Source organism: Fulmarus glacialis, unplaced genomic scaffold (assembly GCF_000690835.1).
Source record: "Fulmarus glacialis isolate BGI_N327 unplaced genomic scaffold, ASM69083v1 scaffold16611, whole genome shotgun sequence".
Lineage (NCBI taxonomy): Eukaryota > Metazoa > Chordata > Aves > Procellariiformes > Procellariidae > Fulmarus > Fulmarus glacialis.
This window is the reverse complement of record NW_009192456.1, coordinates 130,206-149,766: the sequence shown is the minus strand read 5'-3', so window position 1 is coordinate 149,766 and position 19,561 is coordinate 130,206. Positions and strand designations below refer to the sequence as shown.

Sequence of the window (19,561 nt, the reverse complement as noted above, 5' to 3'; positions counted from 1 at the left end):
GATTCTATGATTCTATGATTCTATGTAACCATTTTTGATATAATGAAATAAAACACAGTTATTTGGTTATAAATAATATAAGCTACCCTTGCAGTTCATAGGCATTCTGCAGTGTAGTACATAACATCTAATTCCAAGACTTGCCCATCAATTTACTCCTGAGTACGTTAGATTTTAAGTGGACAGGGACTTTTCTGAACTACCTTCTGTGTGTGTTGCGATTGCTGTTGACATGTCCTCTTCCAGTGCATCCTGGGGTGGGGCACTTTAAAACATTTTCATGCATGGCAAGAACTAAACAGGAATAAGAAGAAAAAAAAAAAAAAGGTGATAATAACATCCATCAATTAAAAATACATATATTAAAAAAAAAAGAACATTTTTCTTTGGACTCAGATTCTCAGTTCTGTCACATTTTGACCACAAAAGAAAAGGAGAAGCAAAGGACCTACAACACAGCAAGGCTGGTGCCTCCAGCATATGCCAGTTTATCCATACATCGCTGTAGTGCGGCTTCCCACACGCACATCATTGTTTCTATGGACTTCAAAAGAACAAAGGCAGAAGGATGTTCCATCATGAAGCCCTTTGCCCTCTGGTTCATACACCACTAACGCAGTACATGTACATTTCTTATGCCCTTTGATGTGGATCGTTTTTATTAAGACTGCGATGTACGTCTGTGTAAAACAGAATATGTCTTTGTATGTCTGCCCTCATGACTTCAGTACTGCATTACCCCTTTGGGTGCACAGTACTTCAAAAAAGCTGACTGTTCAGTCAACTGGTTTGTTTTGTCAGGAACCAAATTATAATTTTTTTGTTTGTTTTTTGCCAGCAGGACAGAATACATCTGATTGGAAGTGTGATAATTAACAAGGACTTGTTAATTTTAACTTTTTGGAAAGTCAATGTTGCTAAGGCCTTCCGAATGCAGCAGCCTGCTTAAGTCAGCAGATGTTTCCATAAATACAGTTTAGTACCAGATTTAAAAAAAGGGAGAGCTACAGATAAGAACAGGACATTGGTAAAGTGCAAGTATCCTTTTCATTTCTTGTTATGCACGCCACCACAAAAAACAATCTGACTAACTAGGTTGTTTAATAGTTTCACATTAGGTTATGGCTTATTATGCAGCATTTCATTGCATCACATTGCAGGATTACACACACACACAAACCAAGGTAATCAGACCAGCACAGTTGGAAATAAGCAGGGAAATTCAGGCTAGACTGGGCATAAAAGAGTTAGCACAATACAGTCATACGAGAGAGATGTGCTGTGGACCAATGCTGGGATGTACTGATGGAAGTACTCTTTTTGAGCTCAGTGGTATGGGGGACACTGGAAACATCTCTGAATAAGCATGCCCAGGCCTCTCAGTTATTGGCAATGAAAACCAGCAGCCTCAGCATGTGATTACCGCAAATCAGGTCGCAGCTCTGAAAGAAGCAGGTGATTTCTGTGCTGCATGCCTTAGCAAAAGGATGGGCAAGCAAGATCTTGAAGATTCATAAGACTACAACATGCAGGTCTGCTGGCAGGGTGGGGATAGTTCGGCTCTGATCTTACTCTTCCCAGTCCACTGCTGGGAGCCTACTGCTGTTTGGAATGCTACTACTAAGGAATACTTGAGCTTCACAAGTGTGGGAAGTAGAACTGTGACTAAGAGCTGGAGGGCAAGAAAGGTGTGATGGCTCCTCTCTCAGTTTCATTCTGCAATCTCACCCAGAAAAAGTAGGTTTCTTTTCCAGCATGAGCACACACTACCCACAATACCGGGCCAGATCCAGTTGTTATTCTGGACTGCAGGGTGATGATACTCACTTTCTAGTGGCACTCTAACTTTATGTGGACAGCCTGAGAGACTGCGGTGGTGAGGGTACAGCCCAGTCACGTGCCCTGTGCCATCACATCCTGGGATGGGACATTTGGTTTCTCTCTTTTCAGGCCTGGGTGAATCTGCAGAGAAATCAGATAGGATTTTTTTTGGCTTTAGCCCCTGTCTGCACTCAGCTGAGTGATCCTAGCAGCGTGATACTCTCTATTTTGTACTTCAGATGCAATTCCTACACAAAGTTTTATCAGAGACGTATGTGATTTAAGCATCACTTTATGTTTTCACACTGTGTCCTTTAAACAATGGCTCCCTCCTCCCAATATGCCATTTATGTGCTAAACTGTATAGCTTTAGGATTGCAGTGTCATTATTCCATTCAGAGCCTTAAACAGGACAGAAGCCACAATCCAATAAGCCAGAAAACTGGCAGCATCAGCCAACAGCAAGATCTATAAAGGAATAAATAAAAAAGCAGAAACAATCTTTTACTCTTGTTAATGTCAGACTCCAGGAAGCTGGGACGACCAAATAAAAGCTGAGGTGTGAAAGAAACAAACAAACAAACAAAAAGCATTTCAACCAGAAGCCATTCCTTAAATATCGCAGATCTCTAGGCTGTAGGTTCTTTGTTAGGAAACTGAATACATGCCACTTTACATTTGAGAGGCAAGGCAAGCAGCTCCCTCTGGTACACATGGCAATGCCGCTTTGTGGAGCAGCCCACAACGACAGTGAAAACATGGAGCAGCCGATACCCTTTCAAAGGCGAGGTCTCAGCCCAGCCCCACAGCTACCACTCTGTAATGGCCGCAGCGCATTCCCAATTTTTGTTTCAAGCACCTAGAATTGTGCAAGAAGCACTGGTCAGAAAGCCTTTATTTGATTTCCAATGCAGGATCAAAAGTCTGGGCGAGAAAGGAATGAATTCTGGTCCAGAAATCCTCTTGTGAGAAATCTGGAGGAAGTGGCCACATAAATTGCTGAGGATGGTTTTAGCTCCATCTGTGATTGGCTGCCAACAGCATTCGGCGCTGGGGGAGAAAACAGCTGCAGCCAGCACAGGGAGCAGCCTCCTTCAAGCTCCTTTTGTTGGGCCGCGGGGTAGGACGTGCTTAGGGACAGGATCGCCAGAGACAGCTGAGGGTTAACATCCCTGCGAAAGCTTCAGTGAAAAAAAAAAAAAAAAAAAAAAAAAGAAATACGGAGGAAAGAAAATAGACCGAGCATCAACAGGAGGCCACATGCTTTTTAGAATCACTGCAGATGGAAAGTGCTGCAATAGTGGACAGAAAATAAAGAGGGACCCTGAAATATGATTTAGTTTTTCCCCCACTAATTGGAAAGGTTTATCATTAAAAAGATGGAAAAATATAAATTTAAGCTGTGTTTTTCTGATGTAGAATCCAAGAAAGAAAATTAAAAGCTGATGGATTTGATGGTGGATTTTTTAGAAATAAAAACCAGTTAATTATGTAAAGTGAAAAAATTATGTGCCTGATACTACCTTGACTAAAATCATATGGTGTTTATACAACTTGAACAAAGCCTAGTTTGTTCCTACATGAGTATTACCTCTGAACTCACCTGCAAACTACAGCTAATAGTAATATGAGGCAAATCAGGAAGGGCCAGATTCTGCCATGCTTACCATCACTGCTCCTTCTTATGTGTGCTGTGAGAAAGTCACATTGACACCAATGTGAACCTGGTGAACACAGCTGGTCTCGGGATAAGAAAAGGTATCTGTAAAATTCCTGCACATACCATAGTCATTTGAGCAAATAAAGGTTCATGTAGTTTAGCAAGGAAGTAGACTAATACCGTGCATGCAGAGCTTAAGACATTCTAATGAAAAGACTGCTTGAGACAGAAAAATGAGATGCATGCATATTCTTCCCAAATACTACAGGAAATATTTTGTAGTTGCAACTCCTAAAAAAACTTGACGGTTTTCTTACACACTAAATGCTTGAGACAACTAAACTACTATAATATTTGCAATGTCCACAGGGACTACTCTAAAGTAACACTAGAAATACCAAAGTAAATCATTTATCAAAAGCAGAAATTGCAGCAATGCTGGGGTGACCTCAGTATATTTGGAAGCCCAAAAGGAAAAGTCAAAGGACAGATGAATGTGTTGTTAATTACTACAGCAGGGAGTGTGCTTATAAAATGATATCTCTTGATGTTCTCTAATTATCCTCAATTGAGGAGTTTCATACGAGACAACCCAGTTTACAAATCAAACCCAAATCTTTCAAATCTCCACCTCTGGAAGCCTGATTAAGTACTGAAAATGGAGCAATGTACCTACAGCTTTGTAGGATGCCACAAACCATCAGAAACAATATAGATTTTGGAACTTACTGGTAATTCTGCTGATGGTGAATGAGACAGAAGAGCACGGCTTGTGCTTTCCTGGCTCAGAAGTGCTGGCTGTAGCAAAATGTAATGTTGATACATGAAGTAGACTGAACTCAGAAAACACATGGCTTAGGAATTAGGTGGTATGTTTGGAAGAGGCCAATTTTTCACCCTAACCTTTCCTTAAGCACCGTTTTAATGCCTTCTCTTTTGGCTGCTGAAATTTAGGAGGTATGTATTAGCGCCCTATGGAGGAGGAGGTAGAGGAGGAGGAAAAGGAGGAGAAGGAGTGTCCGTGCCAGCTACACAGCCCTTTTAGTACCCATTACTGATCACTTCACATAGCGGTTTGGCAGGAAGCCAAGTACCTAGCGTTTAACCTGGTTAGATGTAAGGCACTAGTGTGAAGGTACATAATTGACAAAATTACCAGCTAAATTCCAGATTCTTTACTGTTGCTATAAAACCCAGCTCAGAATCCTCTATCAGTCACAGGATAAATGCCTAAGCCAGTAAGAACAGCCAAAAATTCTTCCTTACGTTTGTTGCTAAATATCTGTCTCCCAGCAATGTCAATAACTTTGGTTTGTCTCCTCTCCCCTGCTAGATGCTCCAGAAGAAACCTATCCAGTTCCTTGTAGGTGCTGTGAAACACATGCCCCTGCTCTGCCTGCAGAGCGATTGCTTGTTCTAGCAAACTCAAGTTCCCTTTTGATTTGTCCAGCTCAACTGACACTTCTGTGGTTTCTGACAGGCACTCATTGTCGTCTTCTTCACTTTCAGGGAAGGGATTCTGAATTCTCTTCTCGAAAGGATCTGGGTGGGACTCCTGGGGTGCTCTTAGCTCTGTTTCTGAGTCACAAAGTGTTTCGCAAGGGCCAAATTCTACCTCTTCCTTCTTAATTTCTGGGACTTCCAGTATGCTGGGTTGATTACACTCTACAATATACTTCTGAGTTACATGGGGCTTTACACTAGTTTCTTCTGAGAAATTTGAGGAGCTGTCCCACTCGTTGTCCATAATTTCAGAGTTACTTTCATTTTCCTCAGAAGAACAGTATTTGGGGCCAGAAATAACAGTCTTTTCCTTTCTTTCAGCTGAGTTAATCATGTAACATTCATCAGTGTCATCACTTTCTGTTTTTAAGGATTGAATGCCGCTATCATTTAGATTTTCTGCCACTGTTTGACTGGGTGCATCTTTTGCTAATTTTCCCATGTTCATCAAAGATTTGGCCATGGCATCTTGGTAGCTGGAGTAATCTTTTCTTTGACTGGAATTTTCTTGCCCACCTGAATGAGGGGTTTCCTCAGCTGATTTTGGAGTACTTTCCTCTGCATGAGAAAAAGAGCAAGAGAAAAATATTTAAGAATAACTGCTTTTTGTATCTTGTAGAAGTGATATGAAGATATTTACTTACCAATCACCATTTCTTTACTGAAAGCTACTCTGAAATGATTGAATTTGCACCACGGCTGTGTTTGAAATGACTGCTTGTAGCATCAGGAAAAGCTCTTCTAAGACAATATCTACTTTATATTATAGCTCCAAAGTCATATGAGAAATAAATATGTTGCCATTTTTCACTGATGGTGAAGACATATATTATCTTAGAACACACGCACATTCATATACATTCATATAAATATAATGTGCCATATGTAGATAGATACTACATATATACACACAATCTACATAATATACGCATAAATATATATACAAGCACACACACACACATTTTAAAATTCCTCTGATCTATTTTCACTTTTCTGCCATCTAAGATTCCCAAATATTTTCTCAAAATAGACGCTGATTACTTTGCGTGGACTTTGGTGGAAAAAACCTCAATACTTCACAAAGGGCAAGCTCCTGGTCACTATTGCAATTGCCACATTAAGTGATAGATCAGGTCATTCACAGGCAAACAGAAATGGTTGTTATGTACAGACTCATAAAGGACTTGTTAAAGACACCACTGAAGTGCATCCTGTCTTTATAAACATCTTTCTTCAGAAGAAAAGCAGCAGCCGGCAGGTAATAGAGGCTGCATGTAGGAGAGGTTGTCGGTGTGGAAGACAATACGCCTTTTGTATCTCATTTAATTTTTTATAAACATTTCCTCTGACAAGGACACTCAAAATACATCTCCATCATCTTCCTTTCTGGTAATTATCTCTCTAAAATCAACACTGGTTTGCCAGGATCAAGTAAATATTGCCATAGTAACTAAAAGCATTTTTGGATGAAGGGAAGAATTTAGTCACAACACTAGCCCCTTCAATAATGCTGATTATAGGGTACATTCTTTTGTTGGGATCTATTCAACATAAACTGAAAAATTTAACATTTTACTTCCTAGAAAGGAGGATGAATAAACAAGCACAGACTATTTCATAAGATGTGTCTGTCCTCTTCTGAATCAGAAGAACTCCAGGTTTAAATAATAAATTAAGCATAGTCTAAAATGCAAATGAAGTTTCTCTCAATAACACAGTGAGCTATTAAGAGAAAGTGTAAAGGGTTATGATAATTTTAAAGTATTATGAACTACAGAAAACAAATAAAAAGCATTTTCAGTGAATATATCCAATTCATTGAACTATTCTCTCAATCCACTTAACTACCCACATGTGTACAATAATGATTTATAGACATTATACCTAATTATGCATATTTGGGCTGTGTTAGAGTGCCTAACAAAAGCTCTAGAAAGCAACAATTACCTCTGTTGCTTAGCTACATAGTTTAAAATATTCCTATTAAGTGCAGATTATTGTGGAGGGGAAAAGGGGGACAAAAATGCACATGTGCACCACAATGCATTTCACTTTACTGCTGCCAAACTGTTAGCATTTTGGGTCATTTCCAGTTTACATAATTGTTTGGTTCAACTGTTTGTTATATGTTAAAAGAAAATATTGATTAATTCTTATTCTTCTTCAGAAAATTGGACTCATGCAGGGAGAGGTGGCCTTGTGCACTGTGTGCATAAAGTTCTGTTTAAAAAAAATGTCTGTAAACCTTAGTGTAACTTTTTAACAGCTGGTCTAGTACCACACACATTGCAGTATTCTGAATAAAGAAGTCTGCTGTCTTTTCACATCTCAGCAAGCAAGAATGATGATGTGGCTTTATAACCAACTTTAGTCAAATGTGTTTTTATTATTTGCTCTTCTGTCATTTGGAAAATAACAGAATCCCATCAGTGGGTCATTTCAAAAAGTAAGAAGTTCTAGTTTTAAAAGAAATGTCCCTTCAAAACAAAACAAAACAAAACAAAACAAACAAAACTTGATTATAGTAACAGTTATTTTTCTGGGTGAAAGATGAAAAATAATATAAATGTATGATAACAAATTTTTGCTCCTTAAATAATCAGCAATTTTTAAATGCAGTGTTTAAAAATTTGTTGTTGAAGCAGTCTTAATGGTTCAGCTGTCCCAGCTTTGCTTTTCACTTCTACAGGCTGTAGATTTACTTTAAAAATAATCAAAACTCAGCTTAGTTTACAGTTACATCAATCCATGAACTGAAGCATTAACTGATCAACAGACAAGAATCATGAGTTCATAATAAAATGAGCAATATTACACTAAGAAATTACAAATAAACCTACATACCCAGACCAGCTGTATGCTTTAGCTGAAATTTGAGCTGTATGCTTTAGCTGAAATTTGTTTTGTAGCTGGCAAAATTAATGCAAAAGGGATAGGTTGTATTATCACTGACACAAGCAGTTTGGGAGAAATCTCATTGATATCAAATAAATCTTTTTGAAATCAAGTGGTTTTTTTCTTTTGACTGAAGGGCTGGATGCAAATAGGGTTCCCCTGCATTTATATCAGTGGACCTGGCCCAACACTTGCCCTTTTTTAAAAAAAAGAACCAGTTAAATCACTTAGGTTCATCTATATGTGGCACAAGTTCTACCTTTACACCCATCATAGTACTTTCCCTTCAGTGAGTTCTTCAAGCTGTGCAGAGAACAGACAAAAGGGAAAGAAAAACACATTACTGAGGGCAGCTCTGGATGGCCAGGAACCATGCTGAAGAAGCAGTGCAAGAAAAATTAGCTAAAATATCTCAAAAAAACCCCAAACAAACAAACAAAAAAAAACATACAGGAACTCTTACTCAAACAGCTTCCCTTCTGGTGTTAGGAGATAGAAATACTCCTTGCAGGCTGAACAGGCACTGAGAAACATGGAGCTTTTTTCTTGATGAATTTAGCTTAGTAATGTCACCCAAAAGACAGAGACATTGGGTATCACCTTGTTAATTAAAGTTCTGTTTGAAAAGGGAGCTCCCTTCTAGGCTTTCACACTGGTGGGATGCAGAGCTCTGGAAGAAACTCCTCCTAGAAGACTTAGAAGTCACAACTGGCTGAAATCTTTGCTGTATAGAAATGACACAAAGATCTCCACTGATTTCAGTAGTACCAGGATATGACTCTAATCTGAAAGACACCCTTCTTCTTCTATGTGTTTTATGGTATTCATATGTATAAAATTTGGAGATTTTGTTTTGTTTTTAAGGAAATTCTATTTAGAGTGGATAAAGATGTAAATTCCTAATCTTAGTTCATCATAGAATCACAGAACAGCCCAGGCTGGAAGGGACCTCCAAAGATCATCTGGTCCAACCTTTTGTGGGAAAGGGAGCATAGATGGGATTATCTAGCACCCTGTTCTTCCAAAATATTTGATAAGAAGAAACTGAGTGGAAAACAAATTACCTTTAAACTCCCATAGCATCCAGCAACTGAGTAGAATATAAGTTCATTCTGTTTTCATATTATCTATGATTACTAATTTCCCAGTGCCAGATCACACTGCTTTTATCTTGACATTTGCTAAATACTGATGACTCCTCCCTTTAAAACAAATGCAGAAGGTATTCCACTTATATCTTCTCACTTGCCTGATTAATGATTTGTGCAGGACTTCCTAAACAAATATGTGACAGCCAATTCAGTTTGATATTTTTTGTTCTTTTTGAATATATATAAACATACATTAGAAAAAAAGAGCAATAAAGACATACTGTAGCTATATGTTTCTGTATCCCCATCCTCTTCCATATTTTCCAGCATACACGTTGTAGAAGTTTCTATAAATCGTTGGACATGTTTGGCTTAGCAGAGTTGGAATAACAAGTATAAAAGTGCTGAGTCTAATAATCGTGTTAAACAGAACACAAGTAGCAGTCACATGCATGAAATTGCTTTGCTAAATGTTAAAGTCAACAATGTTTTGCTAAGCATTTTTTTTTCTTCCTAAGAGCTCTATATATTCCGGTGAAAATCTGCTCTTCATAAATGTGTTTTTCTCAGTGGTGGGCTTAACCTTGTTCTTTGACAGAGCTAGTGGAGAAGCAGATGCCGCTCCATATCTGACCTGTTGCAGTAGTTGTCTCTCTGTGTGACCTACAAAGCATTTACTAGACCCCAGGAGGAGTTATTGTACAAAATAATTGGAAGTACGATGGTTAAACCTAGACAGAAATGAACCATTCCAACTCTGTTAGAAGTCAAACACATTCTGCATCCTTTTTGAAAATACTCTTTCATATCTCCCTTCCTGTGGAACTCAGGTTCAAGCGGAGCCACACTGCACGACTACCTGGAGTTGAGCTGCGTTCAAGGACACTGATCTCTTCCTGTAAATCCGTCCTGTCTTCATTTTCTTCCTTGCATTCCAAGCTGGGGCTGTAGTGGCGGGGTTTCATTAACAGGGACTTCCTTTTGTTGACGGGAACGCCTGATATCTGTTCTTCAGCTTTTCTCTTCTTAGCCATGGAACATTTGTAGGCACTGCAATGATCAATCGGCAATGATAGAGAAAAAAGTGGGAGAAGTGAGGGGTAAATTGTTTAAAAAATAGCACCATACTCTAATTGTAAGTATAAAAGTGAGGACTGACAAAATATTAATTCACTTGCAGTTTCAGCAAGTTGTGTTTAGCAGATATTTAATTTTAGCTCATGTACTTGAAGTTCATGGCACAGGCAAGTCCCATTTCTTTTCACTGCTGCCAAAATCTGTTTAGGGGAAGCAGAATGAGGAGGAAGACAAAACCAAAAAAGCCATAACCCAACATCCTTAATCCTAAGTAAGCATATGCTAATCTAAGCCCTGCTCTGCAGTAAAATAAATACACCCAGGAAAGGATGAACAAAATTGTAATCTGGGTTGATAATCCAGAGAAACAGCCAAGGGGAGAAAATATACCACCAGTTATACTACAACATCCGGAGCCTTTGGCTCCATTATCTTTACATCAGTATGGATATCCAATCACGCAGCTTGAGTTCAACAGCATAAAACCTGTGTGAAACACACTGTACCTCCAGAAAATTTTGCAATATGGGTCCCTCTTTCAATATCAGTCCCAAGGGTTGGTTTCATTTCATTCACTCAGCCATAAATGCCTAGTTTAAGCTCTTCTCAGGTCTCTATATAGACTCTGGAAAAAGACTTCTCCAGAGGGCAATTCATAGAATTGGATTGGAAGGGACCTTTAAAGGTCATCTAGTCCAATCCCCCTGCCATGAGCAGGGACATCTTCAATTAGATCAGGTTGCTCAGAGCCCTGTCCAACATGACCTTGAATGTTGCCAGGGATGGGGCATCTACCACCTCTCTGGGCAACCTGTTCCAGTGTTTCACCACCCTCATTGTGAAAAATTTCTTCCTTGTATCTAGTTTAAATCTATCCTCTTTTAGTTTAAAACCATTACTGCTTGTCCTATGGCAACAGGCCCTGTTAAAAAGTTTGTCCCCATCTTTCTTATAAGCCCACTTTAAGTACTGAAAGGCTGCAATAAGGTCGCCCCGGAGGCTTCTCTTCTCCAGGCTGAACAACCCCAACTCTCTCAGCCTTTCTTCATAGGAGAGGTGTTCCATCCCCCTGATCATTTTTGTGGCCCTTCTCTGAACCTGCTCCAACAGGTCCATGTCTCTTCTGTGCTGAGCGTTTCAGAGCTGGACGCAGTACTCCAGGTGGGGTCTCACCAGAGCAGAGCAGAGGGGCAGAATCACCTCCCTCGACCTGCTGGCCATGCTTCTTTTGATGCAGCCCAGGATACAGTTGGCCTTCTGGGCTACGAATTCATCCCGCTTAAAACTAGATCTATCTGATAAACAGGGTGAGCCATCCCCCGGGAAAAACCTTGCCCAGTCTAGATGCATAACTTTCAGATGACCGACATCAGAAGAGAGGGCAATATTTTAAAGAGGAAGTGGTTTAGCAGATTTTATATACTTCTTTCAGCTCCTATAAGATCCACATATTGATCTGCATATTACTTTGCTTCTACAGATATTTAGCAAAGCCTTTGCTGCCATGCAGCTGATCTGTATGTCACATAGACGTTACATCATATGACACCTCGCAAAGGAGGCCTGAACCCTCAACCCTCTTTTTTTAATAACTTTTTGTGTAAGTGGTTTGGCATGATTTCATTGTTCTCTCACACACAATATTCTAAGAAATTTATGTAGTACGAATAATAGTGCTCATATTATATCTGTCAGAGATGAAAAAACTACATATATGAATCTGTGTAATCCACTCAATGGTTTCTCGACCTTAGGCACCCCCAGGGTGCATTACAAATCTACACGATGCCCTTAGGTGTTGGATTTTGCATTTGGCTCACTGGCTTAGCTGCAAGATTTGCAAAAAATCTATGTATGCAGAGAACTCCTATTGGTTACACATATTACAAGCTCAACAGCATAAATTAATCCTTCCAAGGTATCTTATGTGCACTAAATTGGCTCAGGTTCTGATTGTTTTGGATGAAAGCATATGACTAACTTGAGCTTTTTGTTAACAAAAAATACCCATTTTTGGCTAAGCACCTTTTTGGCAATCCATCATTGCAAACATGAAGGACACAGAAGTAGGAAGATCTGCATTTTAGGGGGAATGTTAAAATTCTACCATATGCATCTTAAACACAATGGATATTCTTGATCTTCTGAAAGCTAAAATGCTATGGGCATCAGGAATACTGGACGCCAAGCACCTGCTGTAGTGGAATTTATTATGGCTTCTGTGTTATTTCTCTGTTTATGACTAGAAGATAACATGAATATCATATTAAAGGTCAGAATCACAATGGTATAAGCGTCCCCTTGGAAATGAAACCCATATAACAGACATCAGGGATGGATGTGGTGCGGACAAATATGCATAATTTATTTCTAAGAAAATATAATCAAGAGTTTCTTAATTCATATTTGTGAAGGGCAGTTCGTACCATTCATGTTGTTTCAGGAAAATTGAATAGATGACAAATGTTTGAAAACCCTTCACACACAATTGGTTTTATCAACCAAAAGCTTCACTAGGTTTGCTTTTGATCTTTCTCATTTATTTGTTAAGCTTCAAGTTTGCCTCCAGTAGCTACTGTGAGGGTGTTTAGGATAAGATGAATTTCCAGTGTTTAATTCCCCTTTGATGAAGCTACGGATGTTTCTTACACAAGCATAATTAATAGATTTTTAGAACAGAAGATCCAATCAGATAATCTAGTATGCCCTCCTGTGCAACACAGGTCACAGAACTTCATCTAGCTCTTCAGCTTTAATCCTGTAATTTGTCTGATTATTGTGTATCTTCCAGTCAAGTTAAGGGAAAACATGGTAAGACGGTAAGTTGATTGCTGTATTCTTGCTCACTAAGTACAATCTTTTTCTAGTAACACGGTGTTATAAGCCCACCGCTGTGGCCTGGCACAACAGCTATTAAACACGCTGTTTTTTCAACACAACTGTGAAAGACAGCCCAACTCAGATGCTAGCAGACAACAGTCAGGACCATGCGGTGGTACTGCTGCCACCTGCCACCTGCAGATCTGCTCTGGGAAATGAGAGCATAAGAATCCCACTGGACTGTAACTACCACAGTTTCCAGCAGTAAATCAAAAGCTGCTGCATCAGTCTCAGGACAGGAGGCCTACAAATCTGCCTGGAAGCACATTGCTCATGTTAGAAAGTTTCTCCTCTATGAAAGACTGGTGCATTAGCTTGTCCTTATTGTATCTTTTTCTGTACACAGGCGGCCTCTCACCCAGATTTCCTCTATAGTTCCCATCATTTTAAAATAAGTGAATACATGAGATTCAACTTTAAGTAAAATCTTTCCTGACACCTTCCACTCTGATTACAGGAAGATGACAAAATGCAGTTATTGCTTCTTTCCTAGGAAGTGCAAATTGCTCTCCATAAGCTGGGATGAGATTTTGCAACTCCAGCAGAATATACTCTTGCTTTTGCTGGTGTCTTTTTAAACTGCCGGTTTTGAGTTTTAACTGGAATCTATTAGTTTGCAAGAGCCAGGTTAAAGATCTACCATTTAACAGCAATTCCCCTTCTTTTCTACCTTACAGTGCTTAAAAGTAAACATGAAAATAAAACCAGAAAACAACTTCACAAGTGGTAGCTTTTTAAAGTACTTACACATGATTTGTTAATTATTTGGACACTGGGAATTTAACTACTATGAAAAGAATATATTTATGCCTTTGTAACATTCTTGGTATGTCAAATTCACCTTTGTCTTAAAAAGTTTCTATTTCTCTCTTTTGCTTATGTACATGCACTCATACACACACGTACGTTAGCACAGATTTGTCAAGCTGTAGTTTGTCAAATGGTAAACCTATAATTTAGCTTCTCTATTACTCATCTCATAAATTCAACATCTAATAGTTTTGTTGCTATTTATCAATGACCTGCTTGTTGTCATGGAACACTGATTCAGCTGTCAAGGTTATTTGGTAATCTGAGGCTCATAAAACAGGAGAAGCTCTTTTTGTTATGAGACCAAAGCCAATACATGTTTTTTCCCCCAATTTAATTGTACTGAAATTTTATGACTAATAAATCATTTTAGTACTATCTATAATGAGCAGATTTTTTATTATTATTATTTTTTTAGTCAATGACTCTGTTACCAAAAACAGTCTTGTGTCAGTTATCATAGTGTGAGCCAAGAGGTTAAAATCTAAGACATGTAAGACCTGGTTGCTTGTGTTGAAAAAAAGCCCATGATAAATCTTCATATGCATTTCATACCTAAATACTTTTTTGGGGGATTTACTGGGTCCTTTTCTTTCCTTTATTTCTGTTCAGAGTATATCTTCGATGGTGTGGGCAGACACAGGTAGTATACAGGCAGAACAGTGCATTGGCTCCCTACCACAAAGCAATGCCTCAGAAGAAAGAGAGAGGTTTTAAGCAGTCCTAAATAGCTTTTCCTACTGCTAAAAATTGTCATGCTCATCTTTTTGTAATTGGTTCATCTAAGTGACATGTTTGTCAAGCCTTTAACCCGACCTTTAACCACTTTGTAGCCAGCAAGGATTTTTTGTTGTTAATCTGTTGGCAAGACTTCCAGATCTCTGGGGATTTTTTTCTTTTTCACAGCAGCCTGCAGATTGGTAAAGCATGATAACAGAGCAAAGAATTGCTATAGTGGGTAAAACCAGGGGTGCGTTCAGCCTGACAACTGGTGTTTACTAAAGCTTGTAATGGATGCCATGTAAGATAGTAAGAACAGAACACACTGCATCTCATGCACACTCCTTAGCTTCAAGAGAGAAAATAAATGTTTTTGAATATCAAGGCACCTACACTTATTGTCTAATGCTATTTAAGGAGCCCACTCCTCATGTGAGTTTGTGCAAGAACAATTAATGGAACATTTTAGTTTGTGGAGCAAATAATTTTAAATTCTTAGCCTGAATTGCCTTTTGACTGTTTGCTTAACTATACTACAAAAGTAAGCGTTAAACTATTGAATTACAATTAAAGGAGACATCCTCTTCTGATACGCAGAACCATTTAACTTCACACCAGTAATTACAACGAGAAGGTTAGCCTAACTACTCCTTAAGCATATTGTGATTAAAGATGTTGCCAGATGCTTTAGGCCTTGATCAGGTTTTGTTCACAAACTTGCAGGTGCCCTAGGACACTGTGGAAGTCAAATACTACATTTTCCTTACAGGAGGGAAAAGTTGGTATTCGAAGATTCAGGGACACTTGCCACTCACAGATGAACCAGTAGTTTGCAAATGTCTGTCATGGTTGGGCTTTCTTCTAAGAATTTTAAGATTGTGCTGAATCAGAGGTACCTAAAAGGAACATGAATTCAGAATGTCTCCCCACCTTAGTCCTCTTCTATGTCAGCTTGTTCTCTAAGAAACAGATGAGCTGGATTCTGTCTAACTCTCTAGCACAATGGCTTTCAAAGGTTTAGGCTATAGCTGAAAGTATCTGATCCCCAAAAAATCACACAAAAATCCTGAGCTCCTCATAAGCCAATGATGGACAGGAGAAATTATTAGCAGAATAATTTCTGGGTACAGAAAGGGGATGATCTGCTCCTAGGACAGATTGCATGTCAGTTGAAATGACATTGATGTTATTGTTTATATCAACCATGAATGATGGAGGTTCATGAAAGGAGCTGGAATGTTGGAGTCCAAAGAAAGAGAGCATTGGTAGTCTGATCATTGCAATTGAAAACCCAAATGAGTGCTGCTAATTACAGCAACTTCAGATGGACAACAGTGGTTGGGGAGGAAGGTGGAGAGCGACCATGACTCTTTGTTTTGTCTTCAGGTTAAGACAGTCAGATTTATGTTCCGTTTCCTTAACAAACCCTTGTTGTTTGCAAAGAGTGCATGTAAATTTTATAGCTCAGTGGAAGCGAGAGTGATAATGTTCTCAGCTCAGGTTGCTCTAAAAGTGAAAACAGACAGAAAAAAGGCATTAATACACTGTCTTATAGCCAGAAGTTGGAGTCTCCACAGAAAGACTGGAAATCCACAAAGTCAGTCAGGTCTGCAAGGACTAGGGTGGTGTTTCTAATGCCATGAACTTATTTACTGAATATGAAAGAATTCACATATTCTAACTAAATACAAAGACAAATCCTAGATTCAGAAAACTAGATAGAAGCTACTTTTAAAAGACATGGATTAGTCGTAGATTTTATACATAGAGAGAGAAAAATGTTTTCTAAAAGGAAGAAAGTAAATTGTATCACTTCAAACTATGGATACTGGAATATAAAATCTACAAGGTTTATACCTTTGGAAAAATGACAACTGAACAGTAATTCCGTTTACTGCATTCTGTTCTAAAATGCAGATAGGTGCTAGATGCAAAGCTAAGCAAAGTCTCTCAAAGGACATAAAGAAAATGGCTTGTGTATTAAATACGGACTTCTTGATCAATCTCTTTTTTTTTTTTTTTTAGGAAGATATTTGATGAGATGCTTTTCATCAGTGAGAATGGCAGTTCAAGAGAAGGCTCTAATGACTTCACCCCATCTCTGCACCCTTCAACTCTCATTCTTAGAAAGATCTGCAAGTTTTACAATACCTTCTATCTTGTCTGCTGTATGGACTGCATACATTCTCAGGATTTCTACAACACTATATTCTGATGTTCCATCCTGAATTATACTTCTCATTTCCAAACATTTTTCTACTCAGTGGGGTATGAAACTGTGCTTACAGATGTTTTATGTGTCCATTAATTTCTCTCTGAATAGTGGAACATGCTGGAGCACGGGTGAAATGAAATGACCATTCTAACCATCTAAAAAAGTAAAAGTGAGAAAGGCTGTGAATTGTTAGGTGTGGGGAAATTGCACATGTCCAGAAGCAGCTGCTTGCTTTACAAGTTATAGGTGGCAACACACTGACTAGCTGAAGAACTTCAAGGAGTAAGACTGTGCAACTGAGAAAACTGTAATCAAGGGTTGAGCTACAGTTCATTGACAGTCTAAGGTTGAGTTAAACCAGAAGAAAAAAAGGGTTTTCTTTCTAATTCTTTTAAATAATTCTTATAAGTATTCAAATATATTCAAACATTATGCCAATGAAAACTTATGGCTCTACGTGAAAATATTAAAAAAGACCATTTGTTATTAACAGAACTCTGATGTGAAATTTTGCAGACTAGTCCTGGAAAGGACCACTGAGTTCTCATCACTGACAAGAAGCTAAACATGTATTTGCCCTGATTGCTAATCTGGAGTCAGAGTTATTGACATTAACGTTTTCTTGTATTTTGTAAAGAAAGCTGAGCCATAGTAACTTTTACACATTCTACAACATTTGGACTCCATGACGGAGTGTGTTATGTTTAACAGATTCAGCCTAGGTGATGAAAAATAATCTGGAAAATAGCTCCAGCTGGGAATTCCTGAAAAATTATTTCGGAGAGAATTCATCAGGTAAAAGTAATTTCCTTCCATCAACATTTTTAAGCATTAAAATTGGAAGAATTTAAACCAATAAAATGTGTCGAAAAAAATTGCTCGTCATTTAGACCTGGTGAATTGGCTGTAATAGAAGCTCGGAACTAGCACGACTTACTCCAGTAATAATTAAAGAAAATATGACTGTTTCTCATTTTTTAATATCGCAACGCAAAAAATGCATTTCTCCCCTTTCTAACAAACCCGTACACTTGGTTCACAAGTTGCATCGGCGAAAGGGACAGGGGCTTTTCCTGTGCACTGTAGCAATCATTCCAGAGTTAAAGGGCCTTCTACAAATAGAAAAGTTTACTGCCATACACGGTGAATGCTTTTTCTAAAATGCCAGAGTTGTGAGAAGTTCAGTCCAGGGCTGAACCAAGATGAAAGGAATGCACATGGGGTATAGATGGGAAGAAAGATAAAAGGGAAATTCATATTTATGAACACTAATATAAAGCAAAATAAGCTCAGTAACTTGGGGGTATTAAAGTGTCTGTCTATATACACAAATGAAAGGTTTAGCTAGGAAAAAAGGAACAGAACTGGACAGATAATAATGTGGAGAAAAATATGGTATCATAACTGAAAGCTGGCTGGTGCACAATATTAAAAGATATATTTTATTTAAAAAAGACATATAAGACACGCAAAGGAGCTGTCATAGCCTTGTTGGTGAAAGAGGATTTATTAGCCCCCATAAGAAGAGGCTGGGGAGAAATGGGTAATGGTGTTGAGTCATTATGTACTGAGCTTGGAGATGTGTCAGACAGTAAACTAAACGTTATAGGCCACCTGACCAAAAAGAACAACTGGACTGTGAAATGATTGAGCAAATAAAAAGAAGCCCGTAAAAAGAGTGGAGCAATGGTAAGTCAGCAATAACATAGGAAAAGGCATGCAGTTATGGTGAAATCTACCCATGCCTCAAGCTCACTGTGATGCCTGAGGCTAAAGGATGATTTCAGGCTGCAATAGGCTCATGAAATGGCTTTTTTTTTTTTTTTTTTTAACCTCTTTTTCTTTTTTTTTATTTTTAATCTCTAGTTTACTCTTTTAGCAGGGTTCTCCCCACAGGAAAGGTAACTCAGAGAAGGACAGCACAGATTTAAGTTCTCTTCTCTGGTTTTCTTGTTTTCAGTTTACAAGCTTGTAGGATCATAAGGATATTCAGATCATATAAAAAATAACACACATAAGCCCTCTAATTGAAATATTATGTTAATGAAATAGATGACTTCTTCACAGTGTCATTCTATAGCTCATAGATCAATAACTCTATGTGGCTAGAGTTGTATATTTGGATCCTTTTCTAACAGGTAAGTTATTTTAAGTAAAAGCCAGTTTGGAGGAAACTTAATTTTTATTGCATGGAGCTCAAGAAGTTCTTAAACTCAGTAATATGAATGAATGTCCAAGATCTGGGCCAAATCCAGCCTCCCTAGCCTCTTTTTCATTTACTCACTCAATCTGTCCAGGTTCAGTAGGTCAATAAATTCCAGCGGGACCCAAGCCAAAAATTTGGCTTAGAATGGATTAAGTTTCTAGGCAAATCTACAGATCATCACACAGCCTTTGCATCCAGAAAGCCTTGCATGTGAGTAGTCAGCCTGCTAATGCCAGTAGATGCGTAAATAAAAAGCATACTGGTAACTACAGTCTGGTTAGAGAAGACGTAAAGAAGAGAAGCCTTTTTTTTTTTTTGACAAGAGGCAATGGAACTGTAAGCAATTCATTGTCAGGAGACAGTACCTCCCTTTAATGTAGCAGGAGGTCCCATGGCTGCATTCTTTTCCTTTCCTTGCTATCTCCAGGCTGCCCACAGTCTGTTTTGGCTTGCTTTTGCTTGGCTGAATCCATCCTTGACATCAGTCAGACAGAGCAATTCAGCCAGCCATAATATTTAACTCATGATTGATATATATGAGGCAGAAGTCACCGGTTGGCATTTCAATCTCTATATGGCTTGCGGTCATCTACAGAGAAAAGATCTGCCATAAATGGAAACAACCGTTTGGGGCTATAATGTTCTGATGCATACTGTCACCCAGCAGAAGGCATTAAGGCATA

The 19,561-nt window shown here is 38.5% G+C and overlaps 1 protein-coding gene across 1 annotated transcript in view; it reads right to left on the bottom strand.

Annotated features, from left to right (window-relative positions):
• Nucleotides 1–203: 203 nt before the first annotated feature.
• Nucleotides 204–19,561, bottom strand: part of LOC104083575 (suppression of tumorigenicity 18 protein-like) — a gene marked incomplete at its 3' end in the record, with an annotated part of 126,516 nt that continues 107,158 nt past the window's right edge. The window contains exons 6-9 of the mRNA XM_009587089.1: nucleotides 9,830–10,020; nucleotides 4,748–5,542; nucleotides 1,828–1,962; nucleotides 204–294 (exon numbers count right to left, since the gene is read on the bottom strand). Of these exons, the coding sequence (XP_009585384.1) occupies nucleotides 204–294; nucleotides 1,828–1,962; nucleotides 4,748–5,542; nucleotides 9,830–10,020 (1,212 nt within the window). The remainder of the gene's footprint in view (nucleotides 295–1,827; nucleotides 1,963–4,747; nucleotides 5,543–9,829; nucleotides 10,021–19,561) is intronic.